The sequence below is a fragment of the Oryzias latipes genome, chromosome 13 (genome assembly GCF_053564925.1).
Source record: "Oryzias latipes strain Hd-rR chromosome 13, Olatipes_Hd-rR_3.1".
NCBI classification, from domain to species: domain Eukaryota; kingdom Metazoa; phylum Chordata; class Actinopteri; order Beloniformes; family Adrianichthyidae; genus Oryzias; species Oryzias latipes.
The window spans coordinates 35772501-35793089 of NC_136249.1; the positions used below are offsets into that span (position 1 = coordinate 35772501).

Consider the following 20589-nt stretch of genomic DNA (forward strand, 5'->3'; position numbering starts at 1 on the left):
GGCAGCCTGGTTCCTCCTCTGAGGATGAGGAGTCCCATCATCATTTCCTGCTCATGATGAAGAGTTGAGTCTCCAGAGATGAGTTTTACTCCAAACTTACCGGTGATCAAATGCGAGCGCGCGCGTCGCAGGCGTGCATGCGCGCGCGTGTGAAAGTGATCTGCATAAAACGTTGGCGTACCTCTGTCCCGGAGCACGCAGGACGCGTGCACGTCCCCGCGCGCTTCTCTGCCTTTCAGTCCGCGGACCCCGCGCCTCATGCGCTCAGAGATCTCCTCCTCCTCCCCTCCTCCTCCCGACGGGTCCAAAGATCCTCCTGCGGTTCTGCTTCGGAACTAGAACGTCTGGGACGCAGCACAAAGAAATCCAAAAACTCTCATGCGCAGCGCCAGAACCCGGGACTCATGCTCGGGATTCGGGAGCTGAAGGACCTGGGTCCGCTTGGAGATGAGCTCCGGGCGGCCAGAGGACCCGACTGCCGCGGAGGAGGTGGGAGGGAGGAGGGCCGAGGGGAAGGTCCAAACCCTCAGAGGGAGGAGAACGTCTGTGTCACACATCCACCTCCTCAAACAAAGTTCTCCTTTTCCCTCCGAGGATCTTTGTGGAAGATGAAGATGATGAAGATTTCTGCCGTTCTTCATCAGAAGAAACGTCTCCTGAGAGGCTGAGGAGGAGCTCCTGCACTCTGATTGGAGTTTTCCTTAGATTCAGATCAAAAGTTCAAAAGTCTAACATTAAGAAAAGATGTTGTGCTAAGTGTAAATATTTTAGATTAGTCATTAAAATACACAAAATAAATGAAAGTTCTGAATTCTTTCTAAAAGTCAGCATCGTCCTCAGAAAGGACTCCATCGTCTGCAAACGTGAGGACTTTCTGTCCGTCATCCCTTCATCTTCTGTGGTTTCTCAGAATCAGATAACAGTCTTGTCTTTCTGTCACTTCTGCTGCCAAACGTCCACATTTTTGCTCCTGTTTTCATCTGCAGCCTCATAAAAGCTGTTGTGCTGCAGAAACGGCGTTTATGGAGGATCTCCTGAAGACGAAAGACCAGGAAGAGTTCAAAGAAAATACATTCATTGTGGAGGAAAAAAAATACCCTTTCTGCTGGACGTGACGCAAAAACGTTACCGTGCTGAACAATGTTGTAATTGTTATTAATACACTTTAAAAAATACTTTTGGACTGATTCGTATATTTATAATGTCCACAAAAAAGGAAACAGTAATAAATCACATTTTAAAAAGCAGACATGGTTGATTCCAGTTAGAAGCTGTGACTCCACTTTCGTCGTTGTGTTTGGTGATTTGCTGTTGTGTGTCAGTATTTGTTCATTTGTTCTGGGATTTGTTGTTGTATCTTAAATGTAAACGTGTCTTGCCCCTCTGGGCCACCCCCCCAGGGCTCGTACGGTAACACGTTCTTCGTTCTTTTTATTTAGTTACATTATTACCAAACATTTGTTTGTATATTTAGGATAACTTCCTGAATCTGTGTGGAGTTCATGGTTGAGAGTTACACACTTATTGTCAAATCATTTTCAATCTACACAATAAAACACGTCAGAGTCGATTTATTCATCATAAAGTTTCAAAACTTCCATTTGGGAAACGTGCCTGACGAGGAGAAGTGAAGGAACCCGGAGGTTCTGCCGGTGCTGTGGTGGAGCGGCTCACGCGGGTCAGAACCAAACATCTGTGGGTTTTATTAACGCTGCTTTTGTGTTGTCAGGAAAGGACATTCTTGTCCACATCTGCCGCCTCCGGCTCACCAAACAGAGTTTTACGCCGGACAAACACCAGCCGAGGCAAACACGCAGAAGAATGCGCGCACAAACACGCACAACAAAGAGCACAACGCGCAGACACACACACACACATACACACGGGGCTGGCAAGGCTTCATCTGTGTTTTTCCAAACTCAGACATTCCACAACTCGCTTTTCTCCAGCAATTACCTCCTCGCTCTGAGTGCGTGTGTGTTTCCTCTGCAGAGGTCAAGAGGTCGTCTGGGAACAAAAGGAGAAGTTTGTTCTGCGACCGTCTGGACCCAAACGGCAGCCCGGGTCCAGAAAAACAGCAGATCTGAACAAAGGAGGCTTTGGTCCTGGGGGAGGACGCGTCATGGATGGACCTCTTCAGGTCCTGAGAGGTTTCAGAACAAGACGCTGAGTTTGATCGTCTCCAGAAAACAAAAGTGCTTCTCGTCTTGAAGTGGTTCTCACATCCGATGTGCAGAAACAAAGAAATGCATTTGTCCTCTTTGGTTCTCCATCTGCCCGTCCTCACTGGACCAAACTAAAGTCCGGCATCGCCGTCCTGCAGACTCATCAGTGAACATCGTTGGTCCACGACGCTTGAAATTCTCTCAGGTTTCATTCTCCTCTTTCTGTTCCCTGAGAACCGAATCTGCTGGAGAAGAACTTTGAATCCATCCATCCGTCATCCATCCATTCAGAACAATGGATCGACTGAAAGCAGAGCCTTTTCCCCACCGGGGACTCCACACCTTCAACAGGAACAACAATGTTGGGATAGGAAGTACAAACAGGAGCAGACGGGAACCTCAGGACTGTTTCAGGCGCCATGATGCGTTCGTGGTCATCCTGGTCAAAGCAGTGGTCTGAGAGATGCTGTGAACACCTCTCATGTGCAAACATCTGCCCATTCCTGACATCATTGTGGATTCCTGCAGAATCGCTGAACTGGAGTAAAAGCAGCAGAAAGGAGGTTCTCCAAACGTCTGCTGCATGGTGAAGCTTCACTGTTTCTCCTGAAGGAAGCCCGTTTCCCCTCTTCACTTGAAACTTTTCACGTTGCCAGCAGGATCTCTCCATCCTGAAGCAGAGGGAAGTCATCCAAAACGTGGCTGAAGCTCAGAGGAACCTGCAGCTCTGCCTCTGGGTTTCATGCTGGATCATCTGACGGCCTGCATGAAGTCAGGACTGATATTCCATCTCTAATAAGCGACCACATTTCCACTGCTGAGGCAGCCGTGTCGGCTCCGCATTATTACAGGCTATCTGAGAAAGCAGCAGCAGACATGGGCGTGCACGTGCATGTGCACTTCTTTATGCATAAAACAGAAATGCAGGAACGTGTGATTGAGAGGCTGCAGTTTGTTCAGACAGAAGAAAACAGCAGCTGATCCTACGGAGAACCCACCAGTAACCCGGAAGGTCCGGAAACGTGGATCTGAGGAACCGCAACCAACACAAGACCTCGGGGGTTTGGTTCTGGATTCCTCTGGGGGTCCTCTTGGTTCTGCAGGTGTGAAAGTTCACCTGAACTCTGGTTTGGACCAAATGGGAGAACTCTAGTCCGCTTCAGAATGAACTTTGGTGCGAATCACTTCAGTGTGAATGCAGACAGACTTAACAAAGGGAGGAGAACCACACAGCAGGAGCAGGAACCATGAGGAAGTTTGGCAATGCATGCTGGGTAAAGGAGGAGCAGTGAGGAGCCCATCTGTAGTCTCATGGGGGCGTGTCATTTGGATTGTCAGTTGTCAGATGTTCTGAAGAAGGTCGTTCACCGTATCTTAGCCACGCCCCCTCAGCAGAGCCGGATCGTTTTTTAGAGTTTTAATCATCGTTTTCGGTGCAGAAACGTCTCGTCTTCCATCCCTGATGACGAGCATCGTGGTTCTGGTTCTGCCCCCCGCCTGCAGCTGAAGTCCAGCTGCTGTTCTTCTGGGACGTTAGCTTGGTGTTTGTTGCAACAGCAGCTTTTTCTTCATCACATCCTTGTTGGTCTTCATCGGCAGAGCTCCTCATTCCAGACTGAAGACGGGCTTCGGTTCGGATCTGCAGCTTTGCCAGTAAGCTCTGCCAGCTGTGGTATGTGGCGAGGGGGCGGGCCCTTCTGAGTTTGGGCTTCAGGACTGACCTTCACTGGGCTTCTGTCCGGTTCAGATAACGTTTGGGGTTTGAGATTTAGGCTAAGAGCAACAAAGCCCAGAGGAGCCAGGAGAAGAGCAGGAACGTCATGAACCGATAAAACCAGAGCACATGTGGCTGAGGACACGGACACCCCCACAGAGCTGCTGCTGGTCCCGGTTTGGTCTTTCAGTTCATCCAAAGCTCCACTTCTGTGGATCTGTGATCAGGATGGACCCAGACCACAAAGTTCTAGAATAACTCAGCAGTTCTTTACAGTCTTTTATAAGACTTTCTTTATTTTTTTATTTGTTTATTTTTTTAATTTTTTTTATTTCTTTATATATATTCTTAATTGTTTTTATTTTTTAATTTTTTTTATTTATTATTTTATCATTTTTATTTTTATTTGATTATTTTTATATATATTTTTACTTTTTTTTTAAATATATATTTTTTTATTATTTTTTATATTTTATGTATATATATATATTTTTTTTTAATAAATACATAAAGACTTTCTTTCCATTTTCACAGCAAGACTGTTGTTTTTTCTTAACAGTTTTTGCATTTGTGTTGTCATGGTGACTGACCTGCAGCTTTTTTTGAGCTTCTAACCTCCTTTTTTGATGTGATCCTAGCTGGAACAGCAGTTTGCTGTCATCTGACCTCATCTGATAAAAATGCAGCATAAATGTTTCTTTCCTTCTGTTGACATGAGACTTTGTGAACTGAAACGTTGAAACGCCTGCAGCTTCAGGCTCTGGCTCCATCCGCACAGACTGACAGCTTCCACCATGAGCTGTTCTGCTGACGGACGGCGGGCCTTGTGTTTCCATCTGATTCCACGTCTGTGGACGTTTCCCGCTCAGACTCCTGGAGGAGGGAGCGTCTTCCTGCAGGATGTTGCAGATGAGCTCAGCTGCTCGCGTGTCTCACGCCGCGGCCCGCAGCAGGACGGTCACTGAAGGTTCCTGTCTCGGCCCGGTGCGCCTCCTCGGCATGGAAAAGCCCAGCGGTTCCGGTTCTGCTCGGGGTTCGGGGACGGAGGAGAGGTCCGGAAATTCCACCCTTTTGTTTCTGGTTCTGAAGAATGTTGGGCATCCTCGCATTGCATAAGAGCAGAAAAGGGTCCTGAGCGTCTCGGCATGATCACTCTGTGATAACATATCAATAACACGTTTGTGGGTGTTGGCGGGCGCCGACATTCCTTCCAGACGTGTCAGCACAGCTTCTGCTTCCTGGCAGAGTCTGTCAACACAGGCGTGTGGACTAGTGCAGGCATCTGTGTGTGCGAGGACAGATGATGTCACGGCCCAGGACGGTTTCGTTGAGTCAGCCCCACCACAGTCGGGGCGTCTCAGAGCGATTGTGCGACTTTGTGTCACGTTTTTGTGTTGCTTTAAAGCCCAGCAGCTCCTGGACTTTTCCTCTGGTCATGGTTCTGTTGTAGTCTGAGCCCAGCTGATCCGTCATACACAGTTACAGTAATCTGATTACAAAGGAGTCGACTCCACATCATCAGCTTCCCACCACCGTGCCTAACAGCAGCTGTTGATTAGGAGCAGCCCCCCCCCTCTGGACCGTGTTCTGGACCACACCTGCCAGTCGATTCCATCGGGTTTGGACTTTAAAACACTGGATCTACAGGAGTAGTAGCACACTTTCAGAGCCAACGACTGCAAATGAGAACTGGACTGAGTGACCCCTCCCCCCCCTGGCTCCAAGAAGCCCATAGATGTCTATGGAGAAATAAAGAGCTGTCACTCAGTCATTCTATTGGTCAGAAGAACCGTTCTGGACCTGAAACCTTCAACATCTTCATGGTAATCCTCATATTTTTTCATGATATATTTTCTGTATTTTAAGTCATAAACTGACGAATCCGATGTCTCAATAAAAGTAGGCGGAGCCTGCTGGCCTTCACTTCCAACGTTCAAAACAGATTTCCTGTAGTTGTAGGGCTGTGGCCTTCTAACAAGCTCAGTCCAGATTGGTGAGAGTGGTTGCCATGGAAACTATAAGTCAGACCCGGATCACTCCCTGCTTACTGACGACGTCTGGCGCTAACATGGCGGCGTCTGTATCGTGAAAAAACGGGGATTGAATTGATTTCATGTGGTTGGAGCCGGAATTACATTTTCTACGGATGACGTCACGCTCGCTTACCGACTCAGTCCAGTTCTCAGATACAGTCGATGGTTTGAGACGCCGCTCTCTGGATGAGAATGGATGACGGGAACACGACCGACGGATGGAGAAAAGGGAGAGTGTGTGATATGAATGCAGGGCAGACGGATAGACGGAGGCGTGTTGGGTAACAGGATGGTGAAGGTCAGAGTGCATGACAAACGGGAGGCGGTCGTCAGGTGATTGAGTCGTGGTGTTGCTCCTTCGACACTAAGGCTTAGATCAGCTTTAGGTGCTTGCTCATGGGAACGTTTGCAGTGCGTGTGTAACCAGGCTGAATAACCATTTGAGGACAGATGTTTCGTCTTGCCACTCATGAAACAAGAATCTACCCCGAGGCGGTTCTGACAAGTTTAGCCATTTAATCACTTCCCAAACACATGTTCGAATCCCATACGAGAGACAGCTGCTGATAAATGTTGGTCCTTTCTAGAAGCTAACACTAAAACTAAAAGGTTTCTCTAAACACCAAAGACCTGAACAGAGGACTGGGAAGCTGCTTCACAATAAAGGTCTTTCAAAATAAAAGACAAGACCAGGAGACGGCAGCATCACTCCCCCGGGTCCAGAATCCCAGCTGTCATCCGGCAGGAGGCGGGTTCCACCAACTCCCTGACAGGTTGGACCGGCCACGCCCATCACAAACAGCTGATAGTGATGAGTGGTCAAAACCTATCAAGGCGGACTCCAACTGTGTTCCCCATTTGTCCGATTAAAGGAAACAAAAACAACGCATGCACACGAACAAAGTTCAGTCCTCCACCACAATCCCAGGTCTGATGCCATGGACGGCACACTGGACCCCTTAAATGTTAAGGTTGGGGTTTGAACCCCACCACAATCTGAGTTAATCACAGTGGGAGAAACGGTTTCTGTTCCACCACAGCATCAGGCGAGTCATTGATCCGTCCAGCTCATTCACCCGGTGTAGGGGTAGGTCGGTTGACCCATGATCGTAAGGTTGCAAGTTCGATTCCCGCCTTGCGCGCCCATGAGTTGAAGTGTCCCTGCGCAAGACACCGAACCTCACCTTGCCTGTGTTTGGCAGCGGAGCCGCCACCAGTGTGTGAATGTGTGTGTGAATGTATGTGTGAATGTGTGTGTAAATGTGTGTGTGAATGTGTGTGTAAATGTGTGTGTGAATGTGTGTGTCACTGTGAAGTGCTTTGGGCCTTGTAGGTAGAAAAGCGCTATACAAGTAGACACCATTTACCATTTACCGTTCCACCAGAAGGTGGTCGCCCCAGACGTCCTCAGACCTGCGACTCTGCAGGAAAACCAAAGACATCGTCTTCAGTCTTCAATCCAACAACCTGCTCAGGTTTCAAACCTGTGAACTCAGCAGTTTCTCCGTTACCATGGTTACCATGCAGATGTTCCTCACAGCCAGTTGAACAGCAAGTCCAATTGAACTGTTTGACATTCCTCTGGAAATCCTCTTCATCTTTCTCCGACCTCTGTGTTCTTCATCAGTTCTTCATCACCTATCACGTATCTGTCATCTTCCTGGTTTGACCTTTGGCTGGATGTTTTTCTTTCTTTTTTTTATCGAGTGTCAACGTTTTCTTTATTTTCTCTTTTTTTTTTAATGTGTGTGTTTTTTTTATATTCAAAATAAACTTGTTTCCACTCCATCCCATTCAGGCCTTTGAGGGGGTGAACCACCACAAACTATTTCAGAAGCTATTATATCGAGGTGTGCCCAAACATCTGGTACGATTCCTGTTTTTTTGGTACACTAATCAAACAATGGTTGTCAAATAGGGTTGTTTTCATCAGACTTTTTATGTGTTCAACAGGGAGGGATTCTTTCTCTGTTCTCATTCAATGTGTATATTGACCTTTCTACTGAGTTAAATCTGTGCAAAACTGGTTGTGTCGTTGGAGGTCAGATTTTTGACCATCTCATGTATGCTGATGACCTTGTCATCAATGTTGGGATACAAAAACTTTTCAAAGTTTGCTCTGACTATGGCAGATGGACTTGTGGACGTGGGACATTCCGTAAATTCATGGTGGCCTTTAATGATGCCTACTTCTGCTACAGGTGGTACAGAGCCAGTCAGCTGTTTGTGGATGCTCACATCCCCACCTGTGAGGCACTACTACGTCATCTTACCTACAGCCTCATGGAGCGCCTGGACAAGTCTTAAAATGAATTATGTCTTTGACTGATCCCTGAATGAGCTCATGCCGCTACACCTCCGCCTTGAGGAAGCACTGAGCACAGAGATTAGACTCTGTTTAAATGGTTGTAAATTCTAGTTCCCTTTCTTCTTTTATGGACAGTATCTGAGTCTGAAATAAAGTGAATTATTATTTATAATTATTAAGCCTCAGACAGAGAAAAACATGCAGGTCAGCGAACCAGGAAGCAGTTGTTTCCTCACTCAGTCACCAGGGGGCTCTAAATAACGATGAATGTCATGGAGTAATGTTTCAGGACCAGATTCTGGACTTCAAAGATTCCAGAGAGTTCACTGATGTTAGCGTAGCATGCTAGGGCTACCATCAATTACCCCTTAACGCTATGTACTGCTTGTGTTGTACTCCCCGGTTGGTTCAAGTGTTCTGATCCAAATCACGTGGGGTTAAAGTCGAAAAACAGAGTCCGACCAATCAGCACAAAGCCCTGAAGCTGCAGGAGACTTCAGTACTTCCATGCAGCGGTCGCTCATCTCTTTATTTCTGTCTGGAAGAAGGAAGTGATCCGCGAACTGTTCTCTACAGACAAAGACGTGGGTCATAAAAAAAAACCGTTAGCCCCACCGTCGTCCCAATCTTGTACGGTTTCATGACATCATGTTTGGCCAAGATGCCGATGAAACAATCGGAAAAAAAAATATTTTTTCGGCCACAATCCTCTGAGTCAGAGTGGAATTTATACTGCCATCTAGTGGCATAACCTGTTAATCTCAACCAAATGGATTAACCTCCAAACTAAAGAAACGTCCAATAAGTGATCGATGGAAAAAATGATGATTGATGAGGTTGATTCAAACTTTAAAGGGTCCAGTGTGTCTGTGGACAACACAAGCCGGGTCTGCCGGGACCCCCCCCCGTCTGTATGGGGTTTGTTTTGTAGTCACGACAACGGGGATGTGTCGTTTCAGTCTGAGCAGCAATAAACCGAAGAGTGGTGAAAGAGGAAACATCTCTCTGTCTGTTTGTCTCCTCTGGGATCCCCCTTTCAGGAAAACCAGCAGAAGGAGCCATAAATGCTCAGGAGGTCATAAAGGTTTGAAGAAAACCGAACATACGACGGCAAATATACGACAACCGACTGAAGAGCATCCAACGGGAGGAGCCACATGCTGCAGATGGTGAGTCGGGCCTCAGACTGAAGTCACACGGCGAGGATACGAACTCGTTATGCCGCCACGTAGACATGCAGGTGAAAAGGTCATTGATTTGAGGTTTTTTTATTTTGTTGTAAAACCAACAGAGAAAAACTTTAATTGGGTGTGAAAAAAAAGGAAGCATGAATAATGATTCCAGCGGCAGTTTCACAGAACTGGAACAAAAATAAATAAAAAAACACAACAGATGAACTGGAGACATTCAAAGAGAAAACTGCAATCCTGCCCCTGGTGTTTGAACGCAGTACTGCAGGACAGAGAAAAGCCTTTTGCTCGCGTTTCCAGATCACTTAGGACAACAGTCCTCTCACTCTTTCCTTTTGATCTTTTTCATTTTTTATTTGGCCATGACCAGGCTGTGCCCCTTCAAAATAAGAGCCCTGTCCCATCAGGACTGTCCAGTGGGTTTGGTTGAGTAGAAAATGGGTTGAAGGCGTAGCAGCCATGACACCCGTTTAGCCTAAACCTGACCTTTTGACATCCTTTCTTTTATTTCCCGCCCTCTCAGACTCCCAGATAAAGACCCCCCCCCCCTCCCCATGACCGAGTCTGGTTCTGATGGACGGTTTTTCCTAAATCTCCCTAGCAGAGGCCGTTTTCCTCTCCAGTTGCCTTTTTCTTGAAGCTGGAGCTTTGGTGTGACCTGTGGGTCACTCACCACAGACCAGACCGACTGGAACGACTCGGAGCCGCTCGGTTTGATGTGTCCCTTTTTATTTTATGCAGCACCTGATGACAACCTGAGAAAGCACTTTTTAAAACCCAGAACGGCTAAAAAGATCCAGAAAAAGACCCCAAAGATCTCCTCAGACTGAAGCAGGAGACCAGAGGACGTTTGGCTCATCCCACCATAAATACCAGAATGGAAAAACGGAGAAAGTTTGGGAGAAAGTTCCGTCAGAACTTTGACGGTCCGTGAGAACAAAGAGCTGCAGCGGTTCTGGAGGAGAACAAAGACGGAGGTGTGAGTGTTCCACAGCAGGAATGGGACCGTGGGTCGCTGTGTTTCTGTGTGTTTGTGATGTGATTTTTTCTGAAGCTGTTCCCACGGCACCCAGCGACCCCTCGCCCCCCCTCCTAACTATAAATGGTTTGTCCTCCGGTGTTTTTGGTGACTTAAAAAGGACAAAGAGAGATGCAGGAAAGAAAGACGGAAAACCGGAGAATTCCAGCAACAAACTGTAATGTCGGCGGCGGGATAACGGCTGTGCCCGCCGTGTGTGGTTCCTCTGGAGGCGGGAACGGAGGTTCAGGACGGATGGAGGTCACAAACGGATCAGCATCATGAGAAGAGCGCTCTGATCATAATAATAATAAACTATTTAGCACCTTTCAACATAAAAAACACAAAATATAAAAAGGGAAGTTTTAGAAAGATGTCTTTTAAAGGAAAACACTGAGTCTCAGTTTAACTGCTTCAGTCCTGATGTGTTGCCCCATAATCCCCCACCCCCACCCCCCAGGTCCATATCTGCTGCATGAGCTAACATCTCTGGTCTTCCGGGGCTAATTTTAGAGCTGAATGTTTGATTGCAACACCAAGGACACAGCGAGCGCGCGCTTATCTCAGCCGGTCCAGATGTTTTCTGTTGGACGGGTCCAGAGAGACCCGGGTCAGCCAGCTGGGTCTGAACTCTGCCAGAACCCAGCAAGAACCCGCCAGGAGACATGGGAACCGGAGCAGAGCAGATCCAAACACGCAGAGCTGACCTTAAAGCAGCTGATCTGAAGCTCTGACTTCACTCTGAACGCCCCCCCCCCCACATACACACTGTTTCAGACACTTAAGGACCCCCCCCAGGAGAAACGGCAGAGGAACCTTCAGCATTGTTGAGTCTGCAGAAGAACCTGTTTTTAATGGAGACTCAGCTGTTGTTTTGGAGGGGGGGGGGTGAGGGGGGGGTCTGTTGGTTTGGAATCAAATTAAAATCACAGTTTATTGATTTAAAGCTTCATTTCATTTTAGAGCTTTGACGCTTAAACGACCAGCGTGACCCGGATCAAACCGTCCGGGACGTTCTGGTCCTTTTTCTTTTTCTTTTTCTGGAATCTGTTTTTTTTGGGAGTTTTTCCTTAAGGGGGGGTCTAAGGGCAGGGATGCCAGTTTAGTTTAGTCAGTTTGTTAGTTTAATTTAGGATTTTCTTATTGAACTCTTTGTATTCATGATTCTTTAGATTCCACTTTTCGAATTACCGATACGAAGCCCATCGAGACGACTGTTGTTGTGAATTTGGGCTACAAATAAAGTTGAATTGAATTGAATTGAATTTGATGTTTTCCAATGAAGTCTGTTTCAGCTCAGCTGTTTAGACTCCGCCCCTCCCTACGGCGGAGGCAGCAGGTTTGGTCATCACACAGACGGGCCCCCAAGCACCCCATGGAGCAGAGCCTCCTCATCCTCTGTGCTGGAGCAGCTGAGCCCCCCCCCCATGACATAGCGGGGGGGGGGGGGGGGGGGGGGGCTGCATCTGTGCATGGTTAGTGTGGATGAGGGCAACTGTTTCCCCAGAAATGCTGGGTGGGGGACATAGCAAAAAAAGACCTTTGTACACCCCCACCCCCCAGCAAAATGTCCCATCTAAAGCGTCCCTGCAGGAGCTTCCTCTGGAGAACGTTTGATTCCAACATGAACATCGGGCTCAGATCAGATGGATCAACTTTCTTCATCGTCTCAGATCATCAGCGGATCCGGACCTTCAGCCTCTCTGTCCGTCCGGACCTCTCACTTCCTGCCTGCTGAGCTTCTGCGGGTTTTCCACTCTAATCCAATCCAGCTAATCCCATTATCTCATTCAGGTTCTGCCACCAAAAACAGAAACCCGGCGCAGATTTGGCCTTTTCAGAGCTGGCGTCCTGACAGAATCCCCTCTGTGTCCGACCCACTGCAGCCAGATTGATGAGCGAGATCCGGATCGGCCGGAACCCCCTCGGTTCTGAGAACTCCAGAGAAACGCTGATGCAGAGAAAGCCTCCCTCGGTGCCGGTCCAGCAGAACCAGACCAAACGGAGCCTCACAAGCCCTGAAAGAGCGACCCACACTGAAGAAGGGTTCAAAACACATCTGTCCTGAAACTGCAGCGTTTTCTGGGATGAAATGATAAATGTTCTGGTTCTGGTTCTGAAAAGCGACGCAGCAGAAACTCTGTGTTGGTCCGGCTCCACAGGAGTCAGTTTGGGTTAGTTCTGGTTCAGAGTTATGCGTCGCCCGTTTGGACCCTTCATCAGCGCCGAAGAACGCCGGAGCTGAAACCGGTCCGACTCATCAAACCGACCGGTTCCGGTCTGGAGTCGCAGGTCGGCCTCAGGGTCAGCGAGGACAGGAACCACATCATCTAACAGAGTCTGACCTGCATGGACTGAGTCTGAAGAAAACAATCTGATCCAAAAAGAACTGCAAGGGTTTGGGCTCAGAAGTCTGTAGAGGAAGACTGGAGGAAAAGTTCTGGTTCTGAACTCAAAGCAATGAGGAGAAGTGGTGCTGCTGATCTCACTCTGCCCTCTGCTGGTCGTTTGGACAATGACAGCTCGATGTTTCTGATTCTTCTAGGACGGCACAGAACTGACCTAAAGTCTCTGAGTCCTGGATCGGCACAGAAGATCGTCTGCAAACATGGAAACCACCTTCTACAGTTGACTGGAGTCGCCTCCTTCCTCCTGGTCCTCCTGCGTGTTCCTGCGTGTTCTCAGCCTCATGTCTGCGGCCGCTTTGCAGTGCGTGGTGCACGGCAGCAGGTCCTGGATGACGCCCCTGAAGGCGGGGTCAAGGTGGAAGAAGAGCAGGGGGTCCAGGCAGACGTGCAGCACGCTCAGCACCAGCGTGGCCTCCTTCCCCAGGAACAGCTGCCTCCTGGTCCTGCAGTCCCTGATGACCTGGGTCTGGGCCAGCGTGTACGGCGTCCTCACCGCGTGGTAGGGAACGAAGCTGAGGACGTAGGCCAGCGCCATGAGCGTCACGCTGACCAGCGTCCGCCGGGCGGCGGCGCTGCGGCTGCGCAGGAGGTGCTTGAGGGCCAGGCTGCTGGAGACGAGCACGGCGGCGGAGGCGTTGAGGAAGAGCGCCGTGTTGAGGAAGACGGTGAGGGTGTGCCAGCTGAGGCCGAGCTCCTCCTTCAGGGAGGTGCAGCTGAGGTACCTCTGCACCTGCGGGGGGGGCAGAGGGTCACATGAAGCTCAGGGTCACACAGGGTCATCTCAGACACAACGGGACTCTGGGAGCGGTCACCACGTTCTCAGGTGAACTGACCCCCAGCCCCAGCTTCCTGTGACAAAACCCCACTTCCTCTTTCTCATGGGGGCGGGTCGCTCCAGTTTGACACGTTTTCTGACCACATGCCACACTTCCTGTTTTTCTAGTCTGAGCCTCCCGAGCAGCAGTTGGTCGATGCTGATTTGTGCTGCAGGATCCCTACACGCTGCTGGTCGCCATGACAACTGTCAGAGACTGTGAGGCCACACCCACAATTTCACGTGATTTCTGTCCCACAGCAACCACACATTCCCCCGTTTACAGGAACTGCAGCCCAACGGCCCAAAAATCCCCTCCGATTATTCAGATCAGACAAAACGGATCCAGTTCCTCTGGATTTACCCAGACCATGAAGTCTGCAGGACCGGCCCGCTCCAGGAGAGCAGGCCGACCTCCAGGATGACTCACTACCTGTGATCTTTGGGTCTGGAGGTTCAGAATTCAGTCTGTAGAATCTGGACCATCAGAGCAGCAGAGAGGAGTCGCCGCGTCTATCGCAGGTCTGATAAAGTCGTCATGGCAGCAAAAGTGACCCACCGTCCTCACTGATGGGAACGCCGTGGCGCTCAGAGCCACATTAACCACCGTCTGCGTCTGCTTCGATGGCAGCTGTAGCTGTCTGCACATACATGCGCAGATGCACATGTCCTCCTTAAAAAGACCAGGATGTTAAGCAGACCCTGGACGTCCTGCCTGAAAAGCCTTCATGGGATCTGGATCATGGGATCTCCATCTGACTCAGACTCTGTCCCATTGGGTTCCACAGTTCCCTGAAACAGTGTTGCAGGCGTCACACGTACCTGGACCTGCTTGGTGGGCAGAGCCATGTTGGGCACCATGATGACCAGCAGCAGCAGCCAGACGACGGTGCACAGCAGCCAGGCGAAGCTGGGTTCCTGCAGCCTCAGAGAGTGGGCCGAGTGCCGGTCCTGCAGGAGAACCACAGTTTACACCACCGTGACCTCCGCGGAGCCTCGGTGGACTCTGGAGGCGGGGTTTCCTTCAGTACCTGCAGGTGACGGTCCACTATGATGAAGGTGAGGAAGGCCACGGAGGCGTACAGGCTGATGTAGGTGACGACAGCGCTGCACTGGCAGTGGAAGACCATGAGGCTCCACGGCGCCGCTCCCAGGTCCTTCAGGACCTTAAAGGGCAGCGCGCCCAGGAACAGGAGGTTGGCCACCAGCAGGTTGAGCAGGTAAACGCCGGCGCTCCGCTTTTCCTGAGGCACGAGCAGACATGAAACCTGAACACACTGGATGGTCTCAGAGAAATCTGCATGCGAGTAACGCTTTAGGTGTGAACAGATGCTTCTCCTGGATCACAGCGTATCTGTGGTGAAACCGAGGAAGATCACTCGCTCTGACGGCTGCAGACATAACAGACGGTAAACACACTTCTGCTTCTTCCCCATCTGCTTTTTGACCAAACTCCACTTCCTGCTGTCCAAGCTTTGGTTTAGATTGAGAACGTTGTCTCCGACTGTTTGCCTCATCACAATGGTTACCGTGGAAACGGCGCCGCAGCAAAGCAGCAGCGGTGTCACAGATGATTTGTCTCTGGGATGTGTTTCTGCAGAGAATTGGAGTCAAACTAGAGAAAAATAAACGATTTTTCATGGTTTCTAAGAAGCAGCAGTGAATTCTGCTCATCTCTGAAGGATTTTTTCCCTGCATATTTAATTCCTCCTCTTTTTTTTTTACACTTAGCAATATTGTTGAATTTGTTGCAAATGTCAATAAAGGCGGAGGATTCCTTCCTGCAGTCTGCTCTGCTTCCCCCCCCCCGATATTCCACCAGAGTTTGACCTTCATGAAAGTGACACTTCATCAATGGAAAAGCTGTTCATGGCAAAAAAACAGGTCTTTGCTGTAAAAGAAAATCAAATGATGTCACGGATGTTTCATTATAGAAGTGAACATTCATTTGACCGTTCATTAAATTGACTCCAGTAAAGTTCAGGTTCATGTTGGTCTGATCACACAAATATTTGCCCCCCCCAGCAGGTTTCTGTATCACAAAACAAGAACCTGAGTGGGCGGAGTCAGTCAGACGTCCAGTCCTTCACCAGAATCCTGAGTCTGTTGGTTCTGTCAGGTGTCTTTTCCTGCTGTTGTCAGAGCTCAGGAATGACCAAAAGTTCTGGATGGATTTATGGAAGTCCACATCTTTAACACCTTCTGGAAAAAGCTCTTTCAGCCCCCCCACTTGTGAAGTAGACTACCATCCTACTTTGGCTTTGCAGCAGCGGACGAAGGCCCACGCTGACAGCAGGTTTCCCGGCAGCCCCACGGTGAGGATGAGGATGTAGAGGACGATGAAGGGCCTCATCTGGTCGTTGACGATGCACTTCTTCCCCTCCTCTGCTCCCGCGGCGCTGAAGTTGGAGGAGTTGGACATCATGACATCAGGCTGTTTTCCTGAAAAACAGAGAAGTTTCCTTCAGGAAAAGTTGAAACCACAGCAAATAGAAAAAGAGCAAACGTTTCTGCACTCAGAAGCTTCTGGACGTGGCGTTTGGTCACGTTCATCTCTGGTGGAAACATGAGAATAACAGCAGACCATGAAACTCCAAAAGCAGCAAAGAGAACCCCTAACGGCTGGATTTTCTGCAGAAACACCTCATTCTGCCATGTTGGCTGTGGCTGGACAACAAGCTGGACTGAACGAGCAACACGGGGCAGCTGTACAAGAAGGCCCAGAGCAGGATGTACTTCTTGAGGAGGTTAAGATCCTTCAACATCTGCAAGAAGCTCCTGGGGATCTTCTACCAGTCTGTGGTCGCCAGTGTAATAACATACGCTCTGGTGTGCTGGGGGGGAACACCTCAAAGACAGACTTCTCCAGGCTGGAGAAGCTGATCAGGCGGGCTGGCTCTGTGGTTGGCACAAGGCTGGACCCTCTGGCTACTGTGGCAGAGAGAAGGACACTGAAAAAACTAACGGGTATCCTGGACAATACCACCCACCCTCTGCACACGACCATCAGTAGCCAGAGAAGCACCTTCAGCAAGAGGCTGCTCCTCCCAAGGTGCAGGACTAATAGACTGAGGAACTCCTTTGTCCCCCGGGCCATCAAACTCTTTAACCACCACTTAGGAGGGGGGAGGGCGACAGAAAAGGAAAGGGAAAGGGCCTGAATGACCTTTTTTTGTATATGCTGTTTTGCAGATTTTTAAACTTTTCTTACTGTTCTAATGTTTCTAGTTACTGTGCTGCTTTTTCCTATATGTATGTCAAGCAGTGCTGTATGCGATGGAGATGTCAATTTCCATGCGGGAACCTCCCAAATGGATAAATAAAGTTGTCTATCTATCTATCTATCTATCTATCTATCTATCTATCTATCTATCTATCTATCTATCTATCTATCTATCTATCTATCTATCTATCTATAAAACTGATGTTTAGTTTCTCTCTTTCTTCTCCTTGACTCATGTTTCTGTGTTTAGCTGCCTTCAAACCTGAGGGGCCTTTAAAAGTATTCTGATTCCCACCAGGAAATGAAAATGACAGGTGTCTCTGTGATGACCCAATGATCACCAAGACATTTCAGCTCAGGGGAACTTTGCGGCGTGTTTCATGCTTTTACAAACCGCAGTGACGTCCTGAAACCGGTGAGTCGTCTGGAGTTTGGTGTCATAACCTACAGAACAACCTCCGTCCTTCATCAAAAGTGGAGCAACAGTCGCTGACGAGCTGAAATCAGAGACTGCAGCACTGCACGAATCTGTTCCTACAACCTCTGTTACGCAAACAAAGGTGGCTACTATAGCTAACACGCTAATTCTGATGCATTTGATATAATTAAAGGAAAGTTAGGAATCTGGTAAATCGCAATTTCCAAAACTCTAAAGCCTGAAACAAAATCAGCACAGACGCATGTGTTTGCCTCGGAAGTGTGCAGATCAGGGCCGATTAGAACAGCGTCTCAGCCGAGATTGAGATCAGCCTGGGAAATCACCTCATCATCTGCAAACACACTTACTCTCTCCCTCCTTGTTCAGATCTGGTTTGTGATGGTTTCATCTGGAGATCATTACGTTCTTCCAGACTGCCATCAGGCACAGCGAGTCAGACGCATTTGTTTGTGCCACAAACAAAAAGTCCTCACACAGAGAGGGAGATGCGTCAACACAAAGAGGACAATCATTGAACCGCAACAAACACGGGACACCATGAGGAAGAGCACCTCTGTGGAATGCTTCTTTATCAAACCCTTCGTGTTGTTTCACTTTAGCAGTAGCAGTTGTGTTCTTGTGTTTTTTTGTGGGCTCTTTTGTGTCAAATTGTTGTCATTTGGGTTGATGTTGTAGTTTACAGCCACGATTGCGCAACAGCACAATTGATTAATCCGTGGGCGTGGTTGGTTCAGCACTTTTTTTTTTAAATCCACCGGTACCTGGAGGGCTCCATGGATGTCCTTTCCTCTGCTGCACGCCTGTAAACTCACAGATGTGTGAGACACGTGTGAATGTCAGCCTTTCAGCAGGAAAGCAGCAGGAAACTGGGAGGCCCAGTGACCGTTATGGGGGATGGGGGGAGCCGACCCCGTCATCCAATCAGCTTTGTGTTAAAAGGTAGAAAAAAAGTCTGGGAAATGAAGCACAGAATCCTCATGGTTCATATCCAACACCAGGACGGAGGCTGCTAATGTCCTGATGAAGCTCTGAAGCAGAACGGGAACCTCCGAAAAACAGCAGCTAAATGCAGGACCGTCTGAGGAAAGCAGAACCACGGGAGTCAAAGCCTCCTGAAAGATGGCAGCAGTGACGGACAAGCATGCTGTTATTTGACTGTTTATTTGTTTTATGTAAAGCACTTGCAGGTGTTCTTTAGCAGGAAAAAGTGCTCTATAAATAAAGTTAAATTTGAATGGTAGCATCGTGACTGACAGGTGTGTATGTGAGCACTTTCTAAAAGTTTCACTAAGAAGCTGTGAAAAAATACAGAAAAAATGACAAACGTTTGGGGAACCAATCATCACAGAGCTGCTCATTCACAGAATCCTGATATATGATGGATGGGAACGTTCAAGCTGATAGAAAGAGAACAGGAACTCAAAGAACCACTGGTTCCAACTGAGGTCTGCAGAAGAGCATCTCTGAAAGAACAACACGTCCAACCTGGAGGCAGATGGACTACAGCAGCAGAAGACCACACCGGGTACCACTGCTGTCAGCTAAGAAAAGGAAACTGAGGCTACAATTCACACAGACTCACCAAAACTGGACCTTAGAAGATGGACAAACGTTGTCTGGTCTGATGAGTCTCCATTTCTGCTGCCACATTCAGATGGTAGGATCAGAACAACATGGTATCAATGGTACAGGCTGGTGGTGGTGGTGTCATGGAGTGGGGGATATTTTCTTCAATTTGGTCCCCTTAGAACCAACAGAGCATGGTTCCAACACCACAGTCTACCTGAGTATTGTTACTGACCATGTCCATCCCTTTCTGACCACAGTGGACCATCTTCTTATGCTGCTTCCAGCAGGATAAGGCTCCATGTCAAAGAGCTGGAATAATCTCAGACTGGTTTCTAGAACATGACAATGAGTTCTCTGGACTCAAACGTTTACCACAGTCACCAGAACCCAGTAGAGAACCTTTGGGATGTGGTGGAATGGGAGACCAGCATCGTGGATGTTCAGCAGACAAATCTGCAGCAACTGTGTGATGCTGTCATGTCAACATGGACCAAAGTCTGAGGAATGTTTCCAGAACCGTGTTGAATCCATGCCACTGAGCATTAAGGCGGTTCTGAAGGGAAAAGAGGTCCCACCCGGTACCAGCAAGGTGGACCTGATAAAGTGGTCTGTGAGTGTTTATAAATGTATACAAGCAAACACATCCAGCATTTATTATTCCTGCACACACACAGATATCCTGCTTGTGCGAAGGTGAGCAGACACCTGTGTTCAGGTGGGGGTTCTACTGTGAACGATGATGGTATTGAATGAAGACACCCCCGAAACACAATGCCAACCACCAAAACCAGAGGTGGAGGTACCGCCCCAGGAGCCCCCAGCGCCAGAGAGTAGGGAGGCAAAGGAACAAGCCCCTGTCCAACCAGCAAAAACAGCCAGAACAGTTCCCCCCGTCGTGCCCTGGGTCCAGCACAAGACCCCACCTGCCAGGTAAAGTTTGACACAACTGCAGCGTTTCATCAGAACCATGAGGCGTGAGCCGCAGTCTGGTTGGATGTTTGGCTTCACAACACGCTGTGGTTTAATAGGAGCGCTAAGAACACGTCGGTTACTAAGCCACCACAGACAGACGGTCCTCCACAGTTATGTTCTGACTCTCAGAAAAAAAAAACAGAAGTAAAATCAAGTGTGAGAGTTTGGGACATGTCAGAGTGTTTAAGCTACTCCTACTGACACCCACAATTGTTCAGATCTGAATCTACTGGGTTTTTCCTGGTGGTTCAGTCATTTCAGAAGAACCGTCTTCATACCAAAGTCTAAACTCTGAAAGGTCACAAACCAGAAAGGTTCCCTTCAGGCTGTGCTTTGTGACCTTCATCATACGCATCAACGTCTCCTTAGTTTTCAAAAAGAAAAGCTTTACCTTTTGCTTGGTCCTCCTGAAGGATCCCAGACCATGCGATGGACCTCAGGTGCGTTGGGTTAGCTGAGCAGCGGCAGACCATGTGCTCGCTGCTGCGAAAGCTGCAGACTGACACAAGAAGGTGTTTTCCTGTCTGTTTCTGGAGCAGCACCCCCATTGAAGTGCATGTGACCACAGACCACGCCCCTTTGTGCACAGACTTTTCAAGCAACTTGGTAACGCAGCAACATTTCAGGCTGATTTGATGCCTGATTTAAACAGCAAGCAGGCGGAGCCAATTCTGCTTGATCAGATATTTGCTGAAACTGTCTCCAGACAGAAATATCTGTATTTTCTGCTTTGAAC

The 20589-nt window shown here is 48.6% G+C and overlaps 2 protein-coding genes across 4 annotated transcripts in view; both read right to left on the reverse strand.

The window, feature by feature from the left end:
- Positions 1–477, reverse strand: part of plekhg2 (pleckstrin homology domain containing, family G (with RhoGef domain) member 2) — a 71078-nt gene extending 70601 nt beyond the window's left edge. For all 3 annotated transcript variants that reach the window (XM_023961330.2, XM_078929797.1, XM_078929795.1), the window contains exon 1: positions 182–477. The gene's annotated coding sequence lies outside the window, so the exon portion shown is untranslated. The remainder of the gene's footprint in view (positions 1–181) is intronic.
- A 12349-nt stretch (positions 478–12826) lies between these two features.
- Positions 12827–20464, reverse strand: gpr171 (G protein-coupled receptor 171). Its single transcript, XM_011482152.4, has 5 exons — positions 20245–20464; positions 15905–16092; positions 14682–14894; positions 14473–14601; positions 12827–13566 (listed from the first exon to the last, which is right to left on the reverse strand). The coding sequence occupies exons 1-5, from the start codon at positions 20399–20401 to the stop codon at positions 13051–13053; spliced, it is 1203 nt and encodes a 400-aa protein (XP_011480454.2). The 5' UTR covers positions 20402–20464; the 3' UTR covers positions 12827–13050.
- Between the last annotated feature and the right edge of the window lie 125 nt (positions 20465–20589).